The sequence below is a fragment of the Bos indicus genome, chromosome 20 (genome assembly GCF_029378745.1).
Source record: "Bos indicus isolate NIAB-ARS_2022 breed Sahiwal x Tharparkar chromosome 20, NIAB-ARS_B.indTharparkar_mat_pri_1.0, whole genome shotgun sequence".
In the NCBI taxonomy this organism is placed as follows: domain Eukaryota; kingdom Metazoa; phylum Chordata; class Mammalia; order Artiodactyla; family Bovidae; genus Bos; species Bos indicus.
The window spans coordinates 58,186,346-58,203,262 of record NC_091779.1 but is presented as its reverse complement, the minus strand read 5'-3'; the positions used below and the strand labels follow the sequence as shown (position 1 = coordinate 58,203,262).

Sequence of the window (16,917 nt, the reverse complement as noted above, 5' to 3'; positions counted from 1 at the left end):
GGAAAATGGGGGAGGGGAGAGAGGATCTGAGCTACATCAACCTTCTTAGCCAATCATCCATGGAAGGATAGGCTTGTGAAATATACTGCTGCTAAGTGAGTCTGACCCAAGGAGGCATATTCTGATTGCTGCATTCTCAAGAAACTACTGGTGACAGAAAGTTAAAAAAGAAGCTGGAGAATGAGCATGATTCATCAAATGTGTGCATTCAATTGCTATAGGGAACAGAGCAATCCAGAGGGACTTTGGAATGAAAAGTATTAGACGTTAGAGGTGGTCAGCTTATCCCACAACCTGACACGTGTGCCGGGGCTGTTGTTCTTAAACCACTAAATGCGACAGAACCTGTCAGAGATGCCCGCAGGGGAATGCAGACGACAGAGCTACGTGACCCGGCTGCCTGGGCAGGACCTGGCTGCCCGGAGCACGGATGATGTGAGTGTCCATTCACGCTCAGGATCACACACTCACGTTCATGCTCACTGAGGATACAGCGGAGCCCACTGATGGAAGGAAAGATGCCCGTGACCGTCTCCACGCCTGCTGCTTCCCAGGGGAACAAATGTTCTGTATTAATTGAAGGATGGCAAAGACCAGCTGGGCAAAGCCTTGTTAAGGCCCTATTGTGTTTGGAACAGAAGACTGAGTTTTGTGATGTGGCCAAGATGCCCATTTATTTTGCTAACTAATCAAAGACCTCTCAGAGGCCCTAATGTGCAAACGGACTAGTACATCTGCAGCAGGCTTCACATTAGACATACACAAACCTATGGCGTTAACGAAGATGACAGTGTTTAGAGACTGAGAACACGCTGGAGGGAAAATGAGTATGTAAAGATGAACCCCTCCTCTGCCAAGTCCAGGAAGGCTCCTGGTGGCGCCATCAGGATGGCCAGATGAGCAGAACCGAAGAAGGAGATCTGGACATGAAGGAAAAAGGAGGGGGAGGTATGGAGAGGACCAGAAGGAGGAGCAGAGTGGGCTAGAGTGGGACAGAGGCGGGCAGGAGACTTTCGGCCCAGACCAGTCCAAGGCCAGATGGTTTTGTCAGCCTCCCCTGTGTTGTTAACAGCTTGATGCCGTGTGGTCCAACACTTATTGTACATCTTACATCTTCACTGCGGGCTGGGTCAGTTATCAATTTAAAACAACAGCTGGCCCTTCTGCATTTCAATCTAGAATTAAGATTTTCAGATCTGATACAGCCATCAAAACTGTATTGGGTTATTTTGCAAGCGGAACCTACAGACTCAGTAGTGAGGATTTTCCCAGGGAGAGCCTGCTCTGGGCTGGGGATTCAGTGACGGATAAGGTGGTCCCAGACTCTGTTCTCCTGGAGCTGACAGCCTCACAGGGAAGGCAGGAGTCATGGTCAACCCCTGACAAGGCCGGTGAAGGGAAGAGGGTGGCGATGATGGGAGTGAGGAGGAGGCTGTGGAGTGAAGAGGGTCGCCCTGTGGGGTGCATCTGAGCTGAGACCCAGAGCCCAGGCAGCTGGCTGGCAGCAGGTGGCGGGAGCCAGTGGTTGGTGGGGATAGCAGAGGCCAGGGCATTCCCTTCCGGGCAGAAGGATCCAGGCAAAGCCCCCAGGGGGAGGGGCTCGGCTGCATTGGGTCTGGAAGGGAGGACCGGGGCCTGGAGGGCAGAGAGCAAGGGGACAGAGGAGAGTGATTGGGCTGGGGAGGAAGCAGGGCCAGTGGGTTTTCAGCTCCTCTCAGCCTGTGATCAGGATACTGGCTTTTTATCTTAAGAACACCAAGGAGGTAATTTGAAAGCAGGTTTGAGGAGGGGGTGAGGTGGCCAGAATGTCACTGAGAATCGATTACTGTGGCCCCAGTGGGGAAGGAGGGAGGAGACCCAGAGCAGAGGGGCAGGCCAGGGCACAGGAGGCATCTCTAAGGATCCAGGTGGGAGAGCTGACCTCTCAGAACTGAGCAGCCGAGATGGGGAGAAGTGGGCTAAGGAAGCATCTAGGATTAAATGTTTTAGACAGATGGGAATGAAGAGGGGTGCTGCTAGGGTGGCTCCCGGGTTTCTGAGCAGATGGCAGGGGCAGAGGTTCATTCAAAAATGCAGCCATCAAGATCATGAAGATTATGAATGGAGGCTTATGATGCCTTTGAAGGATCTGAGTGGAAATATCATAGAGACATTCAGATGCCTTGTCTAGAGCCCTGAGCAGAGGACTTGGCTGCAGACAATTATTTGGTGAATATCAGTCATGTTACAGATGGTATAAATGCAGGGCAACCATCAGATTCTTCATGAATAGAATACACAGTGAGGAGGGATGGGTCTTGAGCAACTTCAGCATTTACACATCAATAGATGACCTGGGCTGCCGGAAGTAGGAGAAAAACCACGATATGGTGGTGTGAGAGCCAGTGGGAAGGGGTGTTTCATGGAGGAGGGCGCAGTCAACAGAATGAAGAGTTACTGAGACATCCGTGAAGTCAATGGAAACTGTTGTACTGGATTCAATGGCAGGCAGGTCATTAGTGAGAACTGTGTGGGTGAGCTGATGGGGCGGAAGTCAGTCTGCAGCAGGTAAAAGAAGGAAAGAGAAGGGAAGAAATGGAGACCCTGGGTGGAAACCACCTTTCTGAAAGGTCTGGCTGTGAAAAAATAGAATTGTAGCTACAGAGGTACATGGGAGCCAGAAAAAGCTTGTTGCTGATGCTGTGGTTGTGGTTGTTTTAAGAAGGCAGAAGTTTGAGCATGTTTCCACGTCAAGAGAAATGATCCAGGAGAGAGAGAAGGAGTCACTGATAACTGATGAATAAGGTTCCCCAGAAAGCGGGACAGGACGGGCTCAGAGGCACCGGAGGAAGAAGTGGCCTGGGACCAAGGAGGGACATGTGCTTTCCTGTAATGGGGACAGCAGAGGTGATGCAAGGGTCTGAAAGTAGGCATGTGGCTTTGAGCTCCTCAGTGAAGTGGGCAGTGAGGTCTGCTGGGGACAGTGAGGTGGGTGGAGACGCTCGGACACGGTCACTAGAGTCAGCTGAGGTGAGTGATGGGATTGTGAATGTGTCCTGCGATCAGTTTGTCCCACTGTGAAACTTTCTGCAGGAGCACTTGCTGCCTGGGTGCAAGTGGTGCGAGGTGCACACCATTGGGTGGTTCAGGACTGGGATCTCGGCAGCAGGCTGCGATGGAAAGGCAGGAGACAAGGGGACTTACAGCAGTACAGCCAGATTACTCAACTGGGATCCTGGGATCCCACCTCTGGGGCCTGAGCTGACTTCAGAAGGCCAGGGCTGACGAAAATAGCAGAAAGAGGAAAGAACTAGAGGTTCCAGCGAGGTCCAAGAACCCGCCCCACCCAGCCGCCAAAAGTTTCATTTAACACTGAGCAAGCTAAGAAAGTCCAGGTGATCATGAAATATATACAAAAGATATGATTATTACAATAATGGTGACACAGAAAACTGTATCATTTTGGAACCAAACCAAGAGCTTTTTTTGTATTATGACATGAAATTAATTAGCTTACTAAAAATTACTTTTTAAACAGGAGTTGGCACTGACACTCAGGCATTACAAACTGTTTTCATGCTATCATTGGTGATCACTCCCTTCCTATCTATGCCAAGCTGGTATTTCAAGGGACTTTGCCTAGGACTCTACATGATTTCAATACGTTTAGACCATGAAATTTTTGCACCTTGTTTTATGTCCCTGGATATTTCCAATGTCTCTTAGTTTATAGTGTATGGGAACTTGAATATAATTTGTATCCTACTTCTGTGTGAAAATTGTACAAATCTTAATTATGTTGAATTGGTTCATGGTGCTTTTCAGGTCTACCATATTCTTCTACTTTTCTATATATTCATTTTATTAATTTTTTGAGAGCTTGATATTGAAACTCCAACCAAAGATCTTAATTCATCTACTTAAAAATTGTAATACATAGTGAAACTGTATGTAACTTTGTTCTGGATTTTACAAGTCTCCTGTAAATGCGTTATCATACTTTCATAATTTAAAAAATTTAAAAAAAAACCTTTAAAAATGTTTTTAAAAAAGGACTTTGCCTGGGATCTATTTATTCATTACCAGATCTGGTAATTCACAAATGCTTTCAAGTAATGAGAGGAATGAAGTTGAGGGTGGGAGTGAGAGCCAAGGACTTACGAACCAAAACTGAATTTATTCCCTCAACCAAACCATGGTAGGGACTCAGGCTATAAGGTTTAAAATAACTATATCACCGGGAACAGCCCGAGGTCAGATGGCACCTGAATCCAACTTCCATTGCCCCGAATAACCAGGTAGGTTTATTCTGAAATTTCGAGCCCTCCCAGCAGGCAGGGGTCAGTACTAGTTTTAAAATTAAGAAGGAAGAAGGCTGTGGGCATACTGGGAAAGCATTTTTCAGGGATATGATTTCTTTCTTTTACTCTTGGATGCCTGCTGTATTTATCTAAGGCAAAGATGTGTGTTTTCCTTTTTGCCTTTGAGGACACCACATCTACAAATGCTTACTCAGGCGTCCATGCTCATGTTGAAAATGAGAGGTGTTCCCTTAATTTCCAAGTAAGTGATTAGCATGAACGAGGCAGTTCAGTTCATCCCTCAGAGGATGAATCAAAAGTAAGACCAAGCAAAAAATCTCCAATAACTCAATAAGAAAATTAACAAAGATACATCAAAGAATGATGTTAGTGGGTATTCAGGCATGTGCTAGAAAATGCACACACACTCATACACACACAGACTCACACACATAATGTTAGCAGGAAGCAATTTAAATTACTTTAAATAGTGATCCATGGAGTCAATGCAATTAATTTGGAAATTTAATTCTTGGCCTTCAGGGAGTACTAACAGTTGAACAGTAGATTACTTTAAAAAGGTGATTGAAAGACTAGCATGCTCAGCAGGGAAAAACCAGGAAGAACCATGTGGACATGTTCCTAGCACGGAATTGAGAATTGGAAAGCAAGTTTAGAAATCAGTCTGCCTCCTTCTCCATAAAGAGATCATTCTCCAAATCCCCAACTGTAGGAACTAAGTCTAACTTACAGACGATAGCAATTAAATATCTTCTGCTAAAGTCTGTCGTGATATCTTTGATGGAAGAAAAAGGATGGAGCATGGACACCAGGGCTGGTGCCAGACCCTGGGGAAACTGGACAGAACATGTTCTCAGACTCAATTTCCTGATTCTAAGTTTGCGGGAAAGATGCCTGAATTACCCAGTGGCAATGACAATTAAAGACTAAATTCTAGGCGTGCTCTTCTAAACCCAGCCCCGGGTGACTTGGCCACACAGAAGCCCGGGTGTCCACCCCATCAGGTGCACCGTGGCCCTGTGACCACGTGCTAGCCATGGCTTTAGAGTCATTTCAAATGCAAGAGCCTTAACAATAAAGGTCAAAACCTCTGATAGTGAGATTCAATTCCTACAATCCCCGCTTTTCGCAAGGTTCTACACACTGTAATCACGGGAGGGTTCGTTTGCTCATTCATTTAACAAGCTTTTATCAAAGTCCATGTTTGATTTGAATCAAGTAGGGATGCACTGCAGAGTGGATGGATGTAGATGAGGCGTCGGCCATTTCTGCCCATCACCTAAAAGGAGCAGCTTTGACACACACCACACTTACCTGAGCTATGACATCTGAGATTGAGGCACATCCAACCAGGAAACTGTATTTGTGTTTTAAGAGAATGCCAGCATGGGTCCATGCCTGCCGGGAAGGAGAGATTTGGGCATGAGATACATTCAGGATTAGGTTACTTCTGGTTCCTATGACTTCCTGGGCGTTCTTGAAATAGACTTTTTACCCACCCACCTCCCAACCTTAGTAGCACAAGTTTAATGAATCTTTGATTGATACAATGATTGTAACTTAACCTGGAGCCCAGGACCAAGTGAGGTTTTTAAGCAGAACCAGTGACCACATAGCATTTGTTTCGTACCAATTATCTGAAGACTAGTGTACTGGTTCATGGGCCTGGCAGGAAATCTGGGTGAATACCAGGAACGGGGACCAGTGTGAGTCACAAAGCACAGCTTTCTGGTCTGTGAAGCAGGTTCCAATGAGGAGGGCTCAGAACTGGTTCTGAGTTACTGCAGTCATTACAGGCTCCCACTGACTGATCAGGGCTCTACCACTTCCTTCTCTTTAAGTTTGGGCAGGATCTGATCTGACACTTTGTGACTTTGAGGGGAATTAAGAGGAAAGTGCTAGGAAGCCTGCAGACAACAAAAAGCCCAGGGGATGGCAGGTTTGGAGAAGGTTTGAAGTTCAAAGTAAGATCTGTTTCAGTATCATCTTTCTAACTAGTAAAGGTCAACTTGAACTGACACAGAAATAACATTTCACGTGGGCTAAACCCAAGCACACCTAGGGAATAACCTAGGTCTGTGTCAAGACTATATAACTGCTTCTATTGCTACTTCCTTCTCAGCCCGCAGGTCCCAAGGTGCCAAATATGAAAAGAAAGGCAAAGTGTAGATGACAATTGCAAACTGTGGATGGTAGGCTGTCTTTATTGACTGAAAGTGACCTGGATGATAAGATTCAAAAATATTATCTCTCCAACTAACACATCAGGGCCATGCGGTAGGGTGTGTGTGTGTGCACGTGTGCATGTGTATGTGTGTTTGGGGAGATGATATGTATTATTTTGGTCTTTATCAGTAATCTTTTACTACTGGTCTTTTGGGGGAGTTGGTAGATGAAACATGGAAGAAAAGTGTGCGGATCACAAATGTTTTGAGTTCTGGGAACTTCTGTGGCAAATGAGTCTGTGAGCCACATTTAGTCCTGCGTTCCCTGATTAATAGTAGTTCTTCTGTGTGTTAGCAGAGTCTCAGTGCAGATAGGAGGAAGGGCATTAGAATCTCAGACTCTGCCTAGGAAGCTGGGTCTTCACTCTCTTAGGCTGTGAAAAAGGTCGGTCACCCCATTCAGTTCTCTCACTGCTTTGAGGGCACTGTGGTGCCACCTCAGTCCAGCCTGGGCCCCATGGGGACTCTGCTTCCATACACCCCAAATCCTTGGCCTTTTTCTTTTGGAGGCAGGGGGCATAGGGGTGGACGGTCTGTGTCAGCTACCAGAGTAAACACACCTGGTGATAAGTAAGAAAAGGGAAATCCAGGTACAAGTGTTCCAATGGCCAAATTCTTAGCCTAAAGTGATGTCAGGACAACTGAAAATCAGAACCTTCGGTGGAAACTGAGGGTTTAGTATCTAAGGCTCCCCCACACTGCTAGGAAGTCGTCAGATTCAGTGAGGCTGTGCCCGTAACACAGCTGCGGGCACAGTGAGCCTTCTGATGACATTTGAGAGGATGGACCACGTGCATTTTTATTAGTACCTTGCCTCCTTCCTCCGAGGATTTGGGGCTGCTGCCTTAACCTTGATACAGAGGTCCACTCACCTCACACATCTAATGTATACAGAACTGGAGGAGAGGGGTGGTTAAGCAAAACAAAACAAAACAAAACCTATATAACAGTAAGATCAAAGGCCATTTCTTATAAGAAATGCCTTGTTGCATGCTAATGATTTGTGTTTACTTTCATGTATGTCTAAAATTTTTCATAATGAAAAATTGTTAAAAACTAGAAATAACCCCATACAAATGATCATATTTTAAAGCTTCCTTTCAAAGGTAATTTAAAATGGATCCTAAAGAAAGGGTTTATTTTCCACCATCAGCCATTATTGGAGATATATGTATATGTGTGTGTGTGTGTGTGTATATATATTTTTGCTAAGTCTCTTTTATATCTATAATACAGACGAATAGGAAAAAAGCATTCTTTGAGAACTCTTCAGTATCAGGACAAAGAATGTAATCTATGGAAGTGAGTCATCCTCAGCTACTCTAGCGAAGCTGGTTATTAAAGTAATAAAGCCCTATCAGGATATTCAAGTGAGTCTTACTGTAAGCAGCTTTGGGTGCTTATACCACACAAGTGGTAAGTTTATCTGAAAGCTATCCTGATCTCTTGAGCCTGAATATATCAGAAAAGAATTTATATTTGAATCAAAGTTTCAAGGGAGCTCCCTTGCCTCCTGCCAGAACTTGTGGCAAATGCAGACAATTCTCATAAAATAAACTGACAAGATGGACTGGTTAAAAGTCAGTGAGTGGTCAGTTGGAACCCTTCCGCACAGCTGGTGGAGAGGTAAAATGGTGCAGCTGCTCCATCAGTATGATGGAGCCTCAAAACCTTAAAAACAGAATTATTATATGATTTAGCAATTCCTCTTACGGGTATATACTCAAAAGAATTACAGCAAGGATTCAAAGGGATATTTGTACACTCATCTTCCTAGTGTCAGTATTCATAGCAGACAAATGTGGAAATAACCCAGATGCCCAAGGATGGATGAAAGGATAAACAAAATACAGCTTATACATACAAGAAATATTACTTAGCCTTAGAAAAGGACATTCTGACACAGGCTACAACATGGATGAACCCTGAAGATAGTCTGTGAAGTGAAATAAGCCAAAGAGCCACAAAAAGACAAATACTGTATTATTCTATTCATGAGGTACCGAGAGTAGTCGAGTTCACAGACACAGAAGTAAGAGTCGTGGGTGTCAGGGACTGGGGGAGGGTGGGGAGTCAGTGTTCAGAGGGGAGGATGGAGAGAGCTGAGCGTGGATGGCGGGGATGGGAGAAGAGCAATGTGAAAGCACCCAAGGCCACTCAACTGCACTTAACAATGGTTCATATGGGAAATTTCACGTTATATGAATATTCCTCCAGTGAGAAAAGTGTAGAGGGCAGTGAAGAGAGCCTCAAGTGTGTAGGTCATTTTGTACAGAGTTCAGTTCAGTTCAGTCGCTCAGTTGTGTCCAGCTCTTTGCAACCCCATGGACTGCAGCACACCAGGCCTTCCTGTCCATCACCAACTCCCGGAGTTTGCTCAAACTCATGTCCATTGAGTTGGTGATGCCAAGCAACCATCTCATCCTCTGTCATCCCCTTCTCCTCCTGCTTTCAATCTTTCCCAGCATCAGGGTTTTTTCCAATGAGTCAGCTCTTCGCATCAGGTGGCCAAAGTATTGGAGTTTCAGCTTCAACATCAGTCCTTCCAATGAACGCTCAGTACTGATCTCCTTTAGGATAGACTGGTTGGATCTCCTTGCAGTCCAAGGGACTCTCAAGAGTCTTCTCCAACACCACAGTTCAAAAGCATCAATTCTTCGGCACTCAGCTTTCTTTATAGTCCAACTCTCACATCCATACATGACTACTGGAAAAACCATAGCCTTGATGAGACGGACCTTTGTTGGCAAAGTAATGTCTCTGCTTTTTAACATGCTGTCTAGGCTGGTCATAACTTTCCTGCCAAGGAGTAAGTGGATCTATTGTAGGGAGTAAGTGGACCCATTTCCATTTCCGAGTTGCCAGGGGCTGGGAGAGGGGTGGATGGGGAGTCAGTGTTTAATGGGAATAGAGTCTGTATCCCAGGATGAAAAGAGTTCTGAAGATTCACAACAATGTGAATATACTGCACACACAAAAATGGTTAAAATGTAAGTTTTAGGCCATGTACTTTTTCCCACAACATAAAAAAGAGTGCCAACGACCTTCCTACTCACCATCGCATCCATAAAAGGGAAGGCAGCAAGATACAGGAAGGCCCTTCTTGTTTTATTCCCCACTGACTCATCCACATGGTGCAATTTATTGATGATGTAGTAGCCTAAGTCACTATATGCTGCAAAAAAAAAAAAATACCCGGCAATATTTAGAAAAAGTTATCCTCATAAGCTTTTTATCTCAAAAGTTTAAAAACAATTTTAAAGATTATATATATATATATTTTGTAGAAAAATCTAGACAAGCAAAAGGATGAAAATCATCTACAATCTCATCCATCCTTCTGCCCAGAAGAGGTCACAGTTGACACTCTGGGTGCTGATCACCCAGTTGTTTTATGGGTGTTATGTGGTGGAGTATGCTTGGGTGTTTTAACACAAAAATGGCCTCACACTAAAAGGTTGTTGTTGAATCACGCGAAGACACCGGGATTCTTGGCCCCCAGAGGAGAAGAATTCAATCCGGGGCCAGAGACGAGGCTTGATCGCTCAGAGCTTTTGTGTAATAAAGTTTTATTAAAGTATAAAGGAGATAGAGAAAGCTTATCCTAGGCATCAGAAGGGGGCAGAAAGAGTGCCCCCCTGCTAGTCTTCAGCTGGATGTTAAATAGTCACTAGCAGTCTGTTAATGAAAGAAAGGAATGTCTTAAAACTCAGAATGGCACCAGGCCCCTCACCCATAAGGTGCATTTTGGGATAATCTTGGCACCAAATGGTTTATCCTGGGCCATAAAATGATTAACTTGGATCTTGAAGAAGGGCAGATCACCATACAAATAGTTTTGTTTACATAGATTAGGGGAACAATATCTGAGTATAACATACTGGTTTGTCAAGTAGGTTCTGAGTCAAGAGGAGGAACCGACTTGAAGATGGAGTTCGGGGTAAACGCATAGTACATTAGCATAGCTTAAGACAAATGTTTCAGTAAGAAAAAGGCATTGGTTATCTCTAGGTTTGAGAATAGTTAACTTCAGGCGAAACCAGGTGTCATTATGGCAACACAGTATTTTAAGAGAAACCTTCTTTTAAATTTGTATAGAGAAGGAAAAAAATATCACGTTTGTTTCCTCTGGCCGCTTAAGAGAGATAAAAATGTCTGACACTTGCAGGCTATTTCCTCCGTTTGGAGAGCCCTGGCCTTACTGCCTATTACCCTCTCAATACTACATACATACTCGTTTGTGAACCATAAACATCCTTTCCATAACATGCTTCTATATGTGATTGGTTGTACTGAATTCCTTTTTGCAGGTTTATTTAGTATCACTTGCTCAATCTCCATTTAGTATATATTTAGGTTGTTTCCATTCTTTTGATATTATAAAAGAATGCTTGATGGCTAGTTTGAAAGCTCAATGCCCATGTAGTTGTTGTTTAGTTGCTAAGTCACATCTGACTCTTTTGCGACCCCATGGACTGTAGCCCACCAAGCTCCTCTGTTCATGGAATTTCCCAGGCAAGAATACTGCAGTGGGTTGCCATTTCCTTCTCCAGGGATCAAACCCGCATCTCCTGCATTGGCAGGGGGATTCTTTACCACTAAGCCACCAGGGAAGCCCTCAATGTCTGTAGGTATTCTTAATTATTTACTAAGAGAAAATTCCTATGTGTTAATATGCCTTTTCTTTTTTCTTTAATAAGTTTAATGGATCTACAATATTATGCTAGTTCCAGGTGCACAACACAGGGATTCAACAAAACGTGGCTTGTCAATAGAAATTTAAAGGTAGCTAGTCACTGTTTGTAATTCCTTTTGTTTCATTTTTCCAAGGAAGGCAAAAATTGTGGGGGATGGAAACTGTGGGTATAGTTTGCCCAGTGGAAAAATGCTGTCTCTGTGCTTTCCAAGTCCCTCCAATGTGAGGATTTGGGACCAGTGTGTAACTAGAACATAATGGGCTTTAACCAACAAAGGCTGAATGAGTGTGTACGTGCCGAAGGGTGAGAAAGGTAGAAAGAGAAAAATTCCATAATGTATGAACTAAGCACTGTGGCATTGCTGTGTGTGTGTGTGTGTGTGTGTGTGTGTTATTTGTCTACGACTCTTTGTGACCCCATGGACTGTGGCTCTCCAGGCTTTTCTGTCCATGGGATTCTCCAGGCAAGAATACAGGACTGGGTAGCCATTCCCTTCTCCAGGGCATCTTCCCAACCCAGGGATTGAACCTGGGTCTCCGGCACCACAGGCAGATTCTCTACCATCTGAGCCACCAGGGAAGCTCCCTGACATTTTAGTAAAGGTTAAATAAAATATTGACTATTTCCTACCTCACTGATACAAAGTTTAGACCATACAGGAAAACAATAATCTTTGTGTTTTCATAGGGTTTTACATAGTGCTCTAATAGTAGCGTTCCTGCTGTGTTCACTCTTTCATTAATATGAATATTTATACACTTGAGAAGTGCAGAAGCTGCTTTAAAATCAGAAAGGAGGTCAAATGCAGTGTCCCTCTTACTTTTTGTGAAACAATCAGAATCCCTTTCTCCATTTCAAAGTGTGGGGGACGATTTGTTACCACTTGTTATTGTCATTGTTCGGTCACCAAATTGTTTCTCTTTGTGGGTTTATTACCATATTAATTGGTAAAAAGAAATAATTCTCCATCTTTTGTTGGGATTAGCCTGGAATTATGAGAATGTGGTGGAGAAGGCAATGGCACCCCACTCCAGTACTCTTGCCTGGAAAATCCCATGGATGGAGGAGCCTGGTGGGCTCCAGTCCATGAGGTCGCTAAGAGTCGGGCATGACTGAGCGACTTCACTTTCACTTTTCCCTTTCATGCATTGGAGAAGGAAATGGCAACCCACTCCAGAACTCTTGCCTGGAGAATCCCAGGGACGGGGGAGCCTGGTGGGCTGCTGTCTATGGGGTCGCACAGAGTCGGACACAACTGAATCGACTTAGCAGCAGCAGCATGAGAATGTTGAATCAAGCATGCTCTTCAGGATGAAAAAAAAGATATTTAAATGCACAAATGGAAATCCCAGTGGGAGTGACGTATGAGTAAGTGATTTCAAGAGGCAGGGGGCTAAGATGACTGAGTCATACAGAAAACAGGGCTGGTGAGGGAGGCAAATGCAGGAGGGGAGATCTGAATCCTCCCAGGAGGAACAGAGGTGGAAATCAAAAGGCAAACCTCCAGGTGAGCCCAGGTGTCAGGGGTGGAGCATGGTGGGGCCAGCAGAAGAGGAAGGGAAATCCAGGAGGGAGGCTGGCACTTGGCAGAAACAGCAAAGAAGGGAGAAGTGGGATGAGTTATGGCCAGGGACCAGGGAGGCAGCTGTGATGTCCTGCTTGGATCAGAAGGTACGAAGGTGACCTGACCCTTTGAGGCAGGGAGGGAGTCCTCCAGCCCCACTTTGCAGCGAGGTGAGAAATGCATTCAGATCCGAGATGAGCCGCTGAAACCCGAAGCTGGGATGCAGATGTTACTGAACCACACACACAGCTTACTGTGAGTGCTGAGACTTGGAAATCATGGTCGCTGTTGATCTGTACATGCCTTTTCATTGTCAGTCAAGTTCATTGTGTGGAGATCCCCAGAGAGATGTCCTGATCCTGCCCCCTTGCCCTTCCTGGCAGAGGCAGCTGCAAATGGTAAAGGCAGCCACGCTGGGCAAACAGAGCCATGCCAAGTGCAGGAGCCCAGGGATGGCTATGAATAGCTCAGGAACTAAAATTCCCTGGTAAAGGTTAGAGCTGATATAAATGCCAGCTGAGCGGACCTGACTGGATGGCCAAAGTGGGGACCTTGAGACTGGAGAAAGGCTGAGATTCAGAGGGGGATGTATGGGTTGACCTCTGTCCCCTCACAATTCATTTGTTGACTCCTAGCCCTTAGGACCTCAGAAGGTGACCTTATTTGGCATCAGGATCATTGCAGGTATAATTAGTGAAGGTCGGGTGACCCTGGGGCTTCCCTGGTGGCTCAGATGGTAAAGCATTCGCCTTTAGTGCAGGAGACTTGGTTCGATCCCTGGGTGGGGAAGATCCCCTGGAGAAGGAAATGGCAACCCACTCCAGTATTCTGGCCTGGAAAATCCCATGGACAGAGGAGCCTCGTGGGCTACAGTCCATGGGATTGAAGAGTTGGACATGACTGAGCGACCAAGCACGCATGTGCAGGGTGACACTGAAGGACAGTGGGCTTCCAACCCACGGCAACTGGTATCCTTCTAAACAGGGAATTTGGAGACCTACAGAAATGTGCAAAAGGACAAGCTCACGAGACCATCAAGGGAGAGATCAGGGAGATGCCTCCTCAAGCCAAAAGACACTAAGACACTACATATCATAAACCCCCAGAAGCTGGAGAGGGGCCTGGGACAGGTTCTCGGTCATGGCCTTCAAAGGAACCAACCTCACCACCACTGCCTCGATCTCCCAGCCTCCAGACTGTGAGACTACGCACTTCTGCTGTCTGTGGTGCTTTGCTAGGACAGACCTAGCAAACTCACACAGGTGGCTTCTAGAGAGAATTCTTTTCCCATGAGACTGTAGGATAGCAGCCAGAGAAGAAAGGTTGTGTGAGTTTGAGAAGCTGTGAGCAAAGCGAGCAGTTGGCTCATGTGGTCTGAGTGTATAGGGGTCAGTATAAATCAGTTTTTCTACTTCTATGAATATACCTAAGTATTGCCACTGTTGCTGGTTGCTGTTAAGTCATGTCAGACTCTTTTGCGACCCCATAGTCTGTCGACCGCCAGGCTTCTCTATCCGTGGGATTTCCCAGGCAAGAATACTGGAGTGGGTTGCCGTTTCCTTCTCCCATGACATCTTCCTGACCCAGGGATCGAACCCAGGTCTCCTGCATGGCAGGCAGATTCTTTACCGTCTGAGCTACCTGGGAAGCCCATATCTAAGTATACCAATTTATTAGAATATTTGAACTAAAACGTTAAAAACAGTGCCTTTACGCAGAGCAATGAAGAGCAAACATCGAAAGTTGAAGAGAGTCTGCAGGACTGCTGGGTGCTGAGCTCAGCCAAAGCTCTGATTCTGCCAGGATGTCCCCCACCTCCTCGTTTTGTTCAGACTGCAGCTCCGGGGTCCCCAAGTGCCAGGGTACTTTAAGACCAATGGGCCTGAGGATGCTTTTGCTTCTTTTTACTTCCTGTCCTCTTTTAGCTACTAGAGGAACATTCTGGAGGCCACGGAAAGAAGCTTTTCTTCCTGTTTTTCTTCCTTCCTTTTACTCCTCGCCTATGCGGTAGAAGAGTCTGATTTTAACTACAAAGGTTGTTTCCACCCTGGGAGTTGGGAATGCTCAATTCCAGCAGCTGTTTTTCACCTAATATCCCCTCACCCTCCCCTCTGTTTCCCAGAGCTGTTTCTGGCTGGAGCTGGAGGCTGGGGGTAATTTGTTTAAAGTGCTTTGCATCGAGTCTATAATTACCAGGCTAGCTGCCTTCATGACACTTAGTAACCTTCAACTTTTATAAACGGCCTTACTAAGACTGTTCTGAAATAGCCTATATTCCTTATGAAAAGTAGAACATTAGAAAGAGAAATTAAGTGAGGCTTTTGAATAGATGTAAATGGATTTCATGGCCTGGCTGCAGCAAGAGGACACGGACTTGACCTATTTACAGGTATTTGAGCTGCGGAAACAGGAAAACAGGAGGGGCCGTCATTCAAATCCCTAGCTCCTCCTACCTCAGCCCACTGGAGTGGTGGACCCTCCCAGAATCAGTGGTTCCCAAACTTGTTCAACCAGAGTAACCAGTGCTTGTTGCAATATGCCATGAAATATTGGTATTAATCAAAACAAGTCTCATTACCTAAAATTTTCCCATGGGAGTTGACGAAAAAGCCTTCCTCCCATTTTAGGGAAAGGTTAATATGTGCATTTCCGAGAGGCAAATTTGGGAACCCTTGTTGCTGTTGTTCAGTCGCTAAGTTGTGTCCGACTCTTTGCAACCCTATGGACTGCAGTACACCAGCCTTCCCCATCCTTCACCATTCCCCGAAGCTTGCTCAAACTCATGTCCATTGAGTGGTGATGCCATCCAGCCATCTCATCTTCTGTTGTCCCCTTCTCCTCTTGCCTTCAATCTTTCCCAGCATCAGGGTCATAATTATATACATTATATATATGCTACATATGATAGCACATAATACAAGTGATAACATATAATATATATTATAGTATAGGGAACTGTACTCAATATCTTATAATAACCTATACTGGAAAAGAGTCTGAAAAACAAATATATGTACAACATTCACTTTTCTGTACACTGGAAACTAATGAAGTGAGGTGAAAGGCACTCAGTCGTGTCCGACTCTTTGTGACCCCAGGGACTATACAGCCCATGGGATTCTCCAGGCCAGAATACTGGAGCGGGTAGCCTTTCCCTTCTCTAGGGGATCTTCCCAACCCAGGGATAGAACCCAGGTCTCCCGCATTGCAGGTGGATCCTTTACTAGCTTAGCCACAATACCTCAATAAAAAAAGACTCGATTGAGTGGGTAATGTAATAATTTATTGCATGATTTCTGCTTCTCTCTAGAGAACAAGCCTTACGCCTGAAATCCCAGGATATAGGCCAATATTTTCCACATAGGAAGTGTTCAGTCTCTATGGATGGAATAAATGCATGAATCCATAATCCTGCCAAGAAGTGAGTGTAGCAGGCTGATGGCTACAGTGTCCTCAACTCTTCTCTCCTTCTTACGTCCCTACCCTGCATGTGATTTTGTAGTTCCTCCTGTCAAAAGTTGGAGTCAATTTCCCTACTCCTGGAACCTGGGCTGGCCTGTGACTTGTCCTGCCCAGGAGCATGCAGTGGCAGTGAAGTTGAGCCGCATCTGATTTTTGGCCCAAGAGACCCTGTGTGTCTCTATCCATTGCTGGAGGTACGGGCACAGCTGTTTAGGCAAGCTTGGGCTGGTGGAGGAGGATGAGAGGCGATGTGGAACAGAGCTCAGCTGTCCACGGAGCCACCTGGACCAGCCTACTGTTACCTGACAGATCCTGGTGAGCCCACCAAGACCGGCAGAGTCTCCTTTGGATTCAGCTGACCACAGAGGCATAAACATGGCCAAGTGCAAAACAGCCACCCCACTGACCTATGGTCTAGTGAGCAAGAATGAAAGCTTGTCTTGTGAGTCAGTGAGTACCGAGGTGATTGCCACACAGCAATAGATCATGAGACTATACAGACCTGCCTGTCCATTCCTACCACCCTTGCTGGTTTAAATGATACCAAGTTGTCCCAATTTACTCTTTACAGGATTGGTTTATAATCCATGAATAATGGACAGCTTTGTTGACAAGGGAACAAGGACAAACAGAGTCTCTTGAGAAATTGTAGAAGCACAGGAAACTGT

The 16,917-nt window shown here is 45.3% G+C and overlaps 1 protein-coding gene across 1 annotated transcript in view; it reads right to left on the bottom strand.

Annotated features, from left to right (window-relative positions):
* The window catches only part of ANKH (ANKH inorganic pyrophosphate transport regulator), a 169,993-nt gene that overhangs the window by 46,134 nt on the left and 106,942 nt on the right, over window positions 1-16,917 (bottom strand). The window contains exons 3-4 of the mRNA XM_019982985.2: window positions 9,583-9,701; window positions 5,616-5,699 (exon numbers count right to left, since the gene is read on the bottom strand). Coding sequence (XP_019838544.1) covers window positions 5,616-5,699; window positions 9,583-9,701 — 203 coding nt within the window. The remainder of the gene's footprint in view (window positions 1-5,615; window positions 5,700-9,582; window positions 9,702-16,917) is intronic.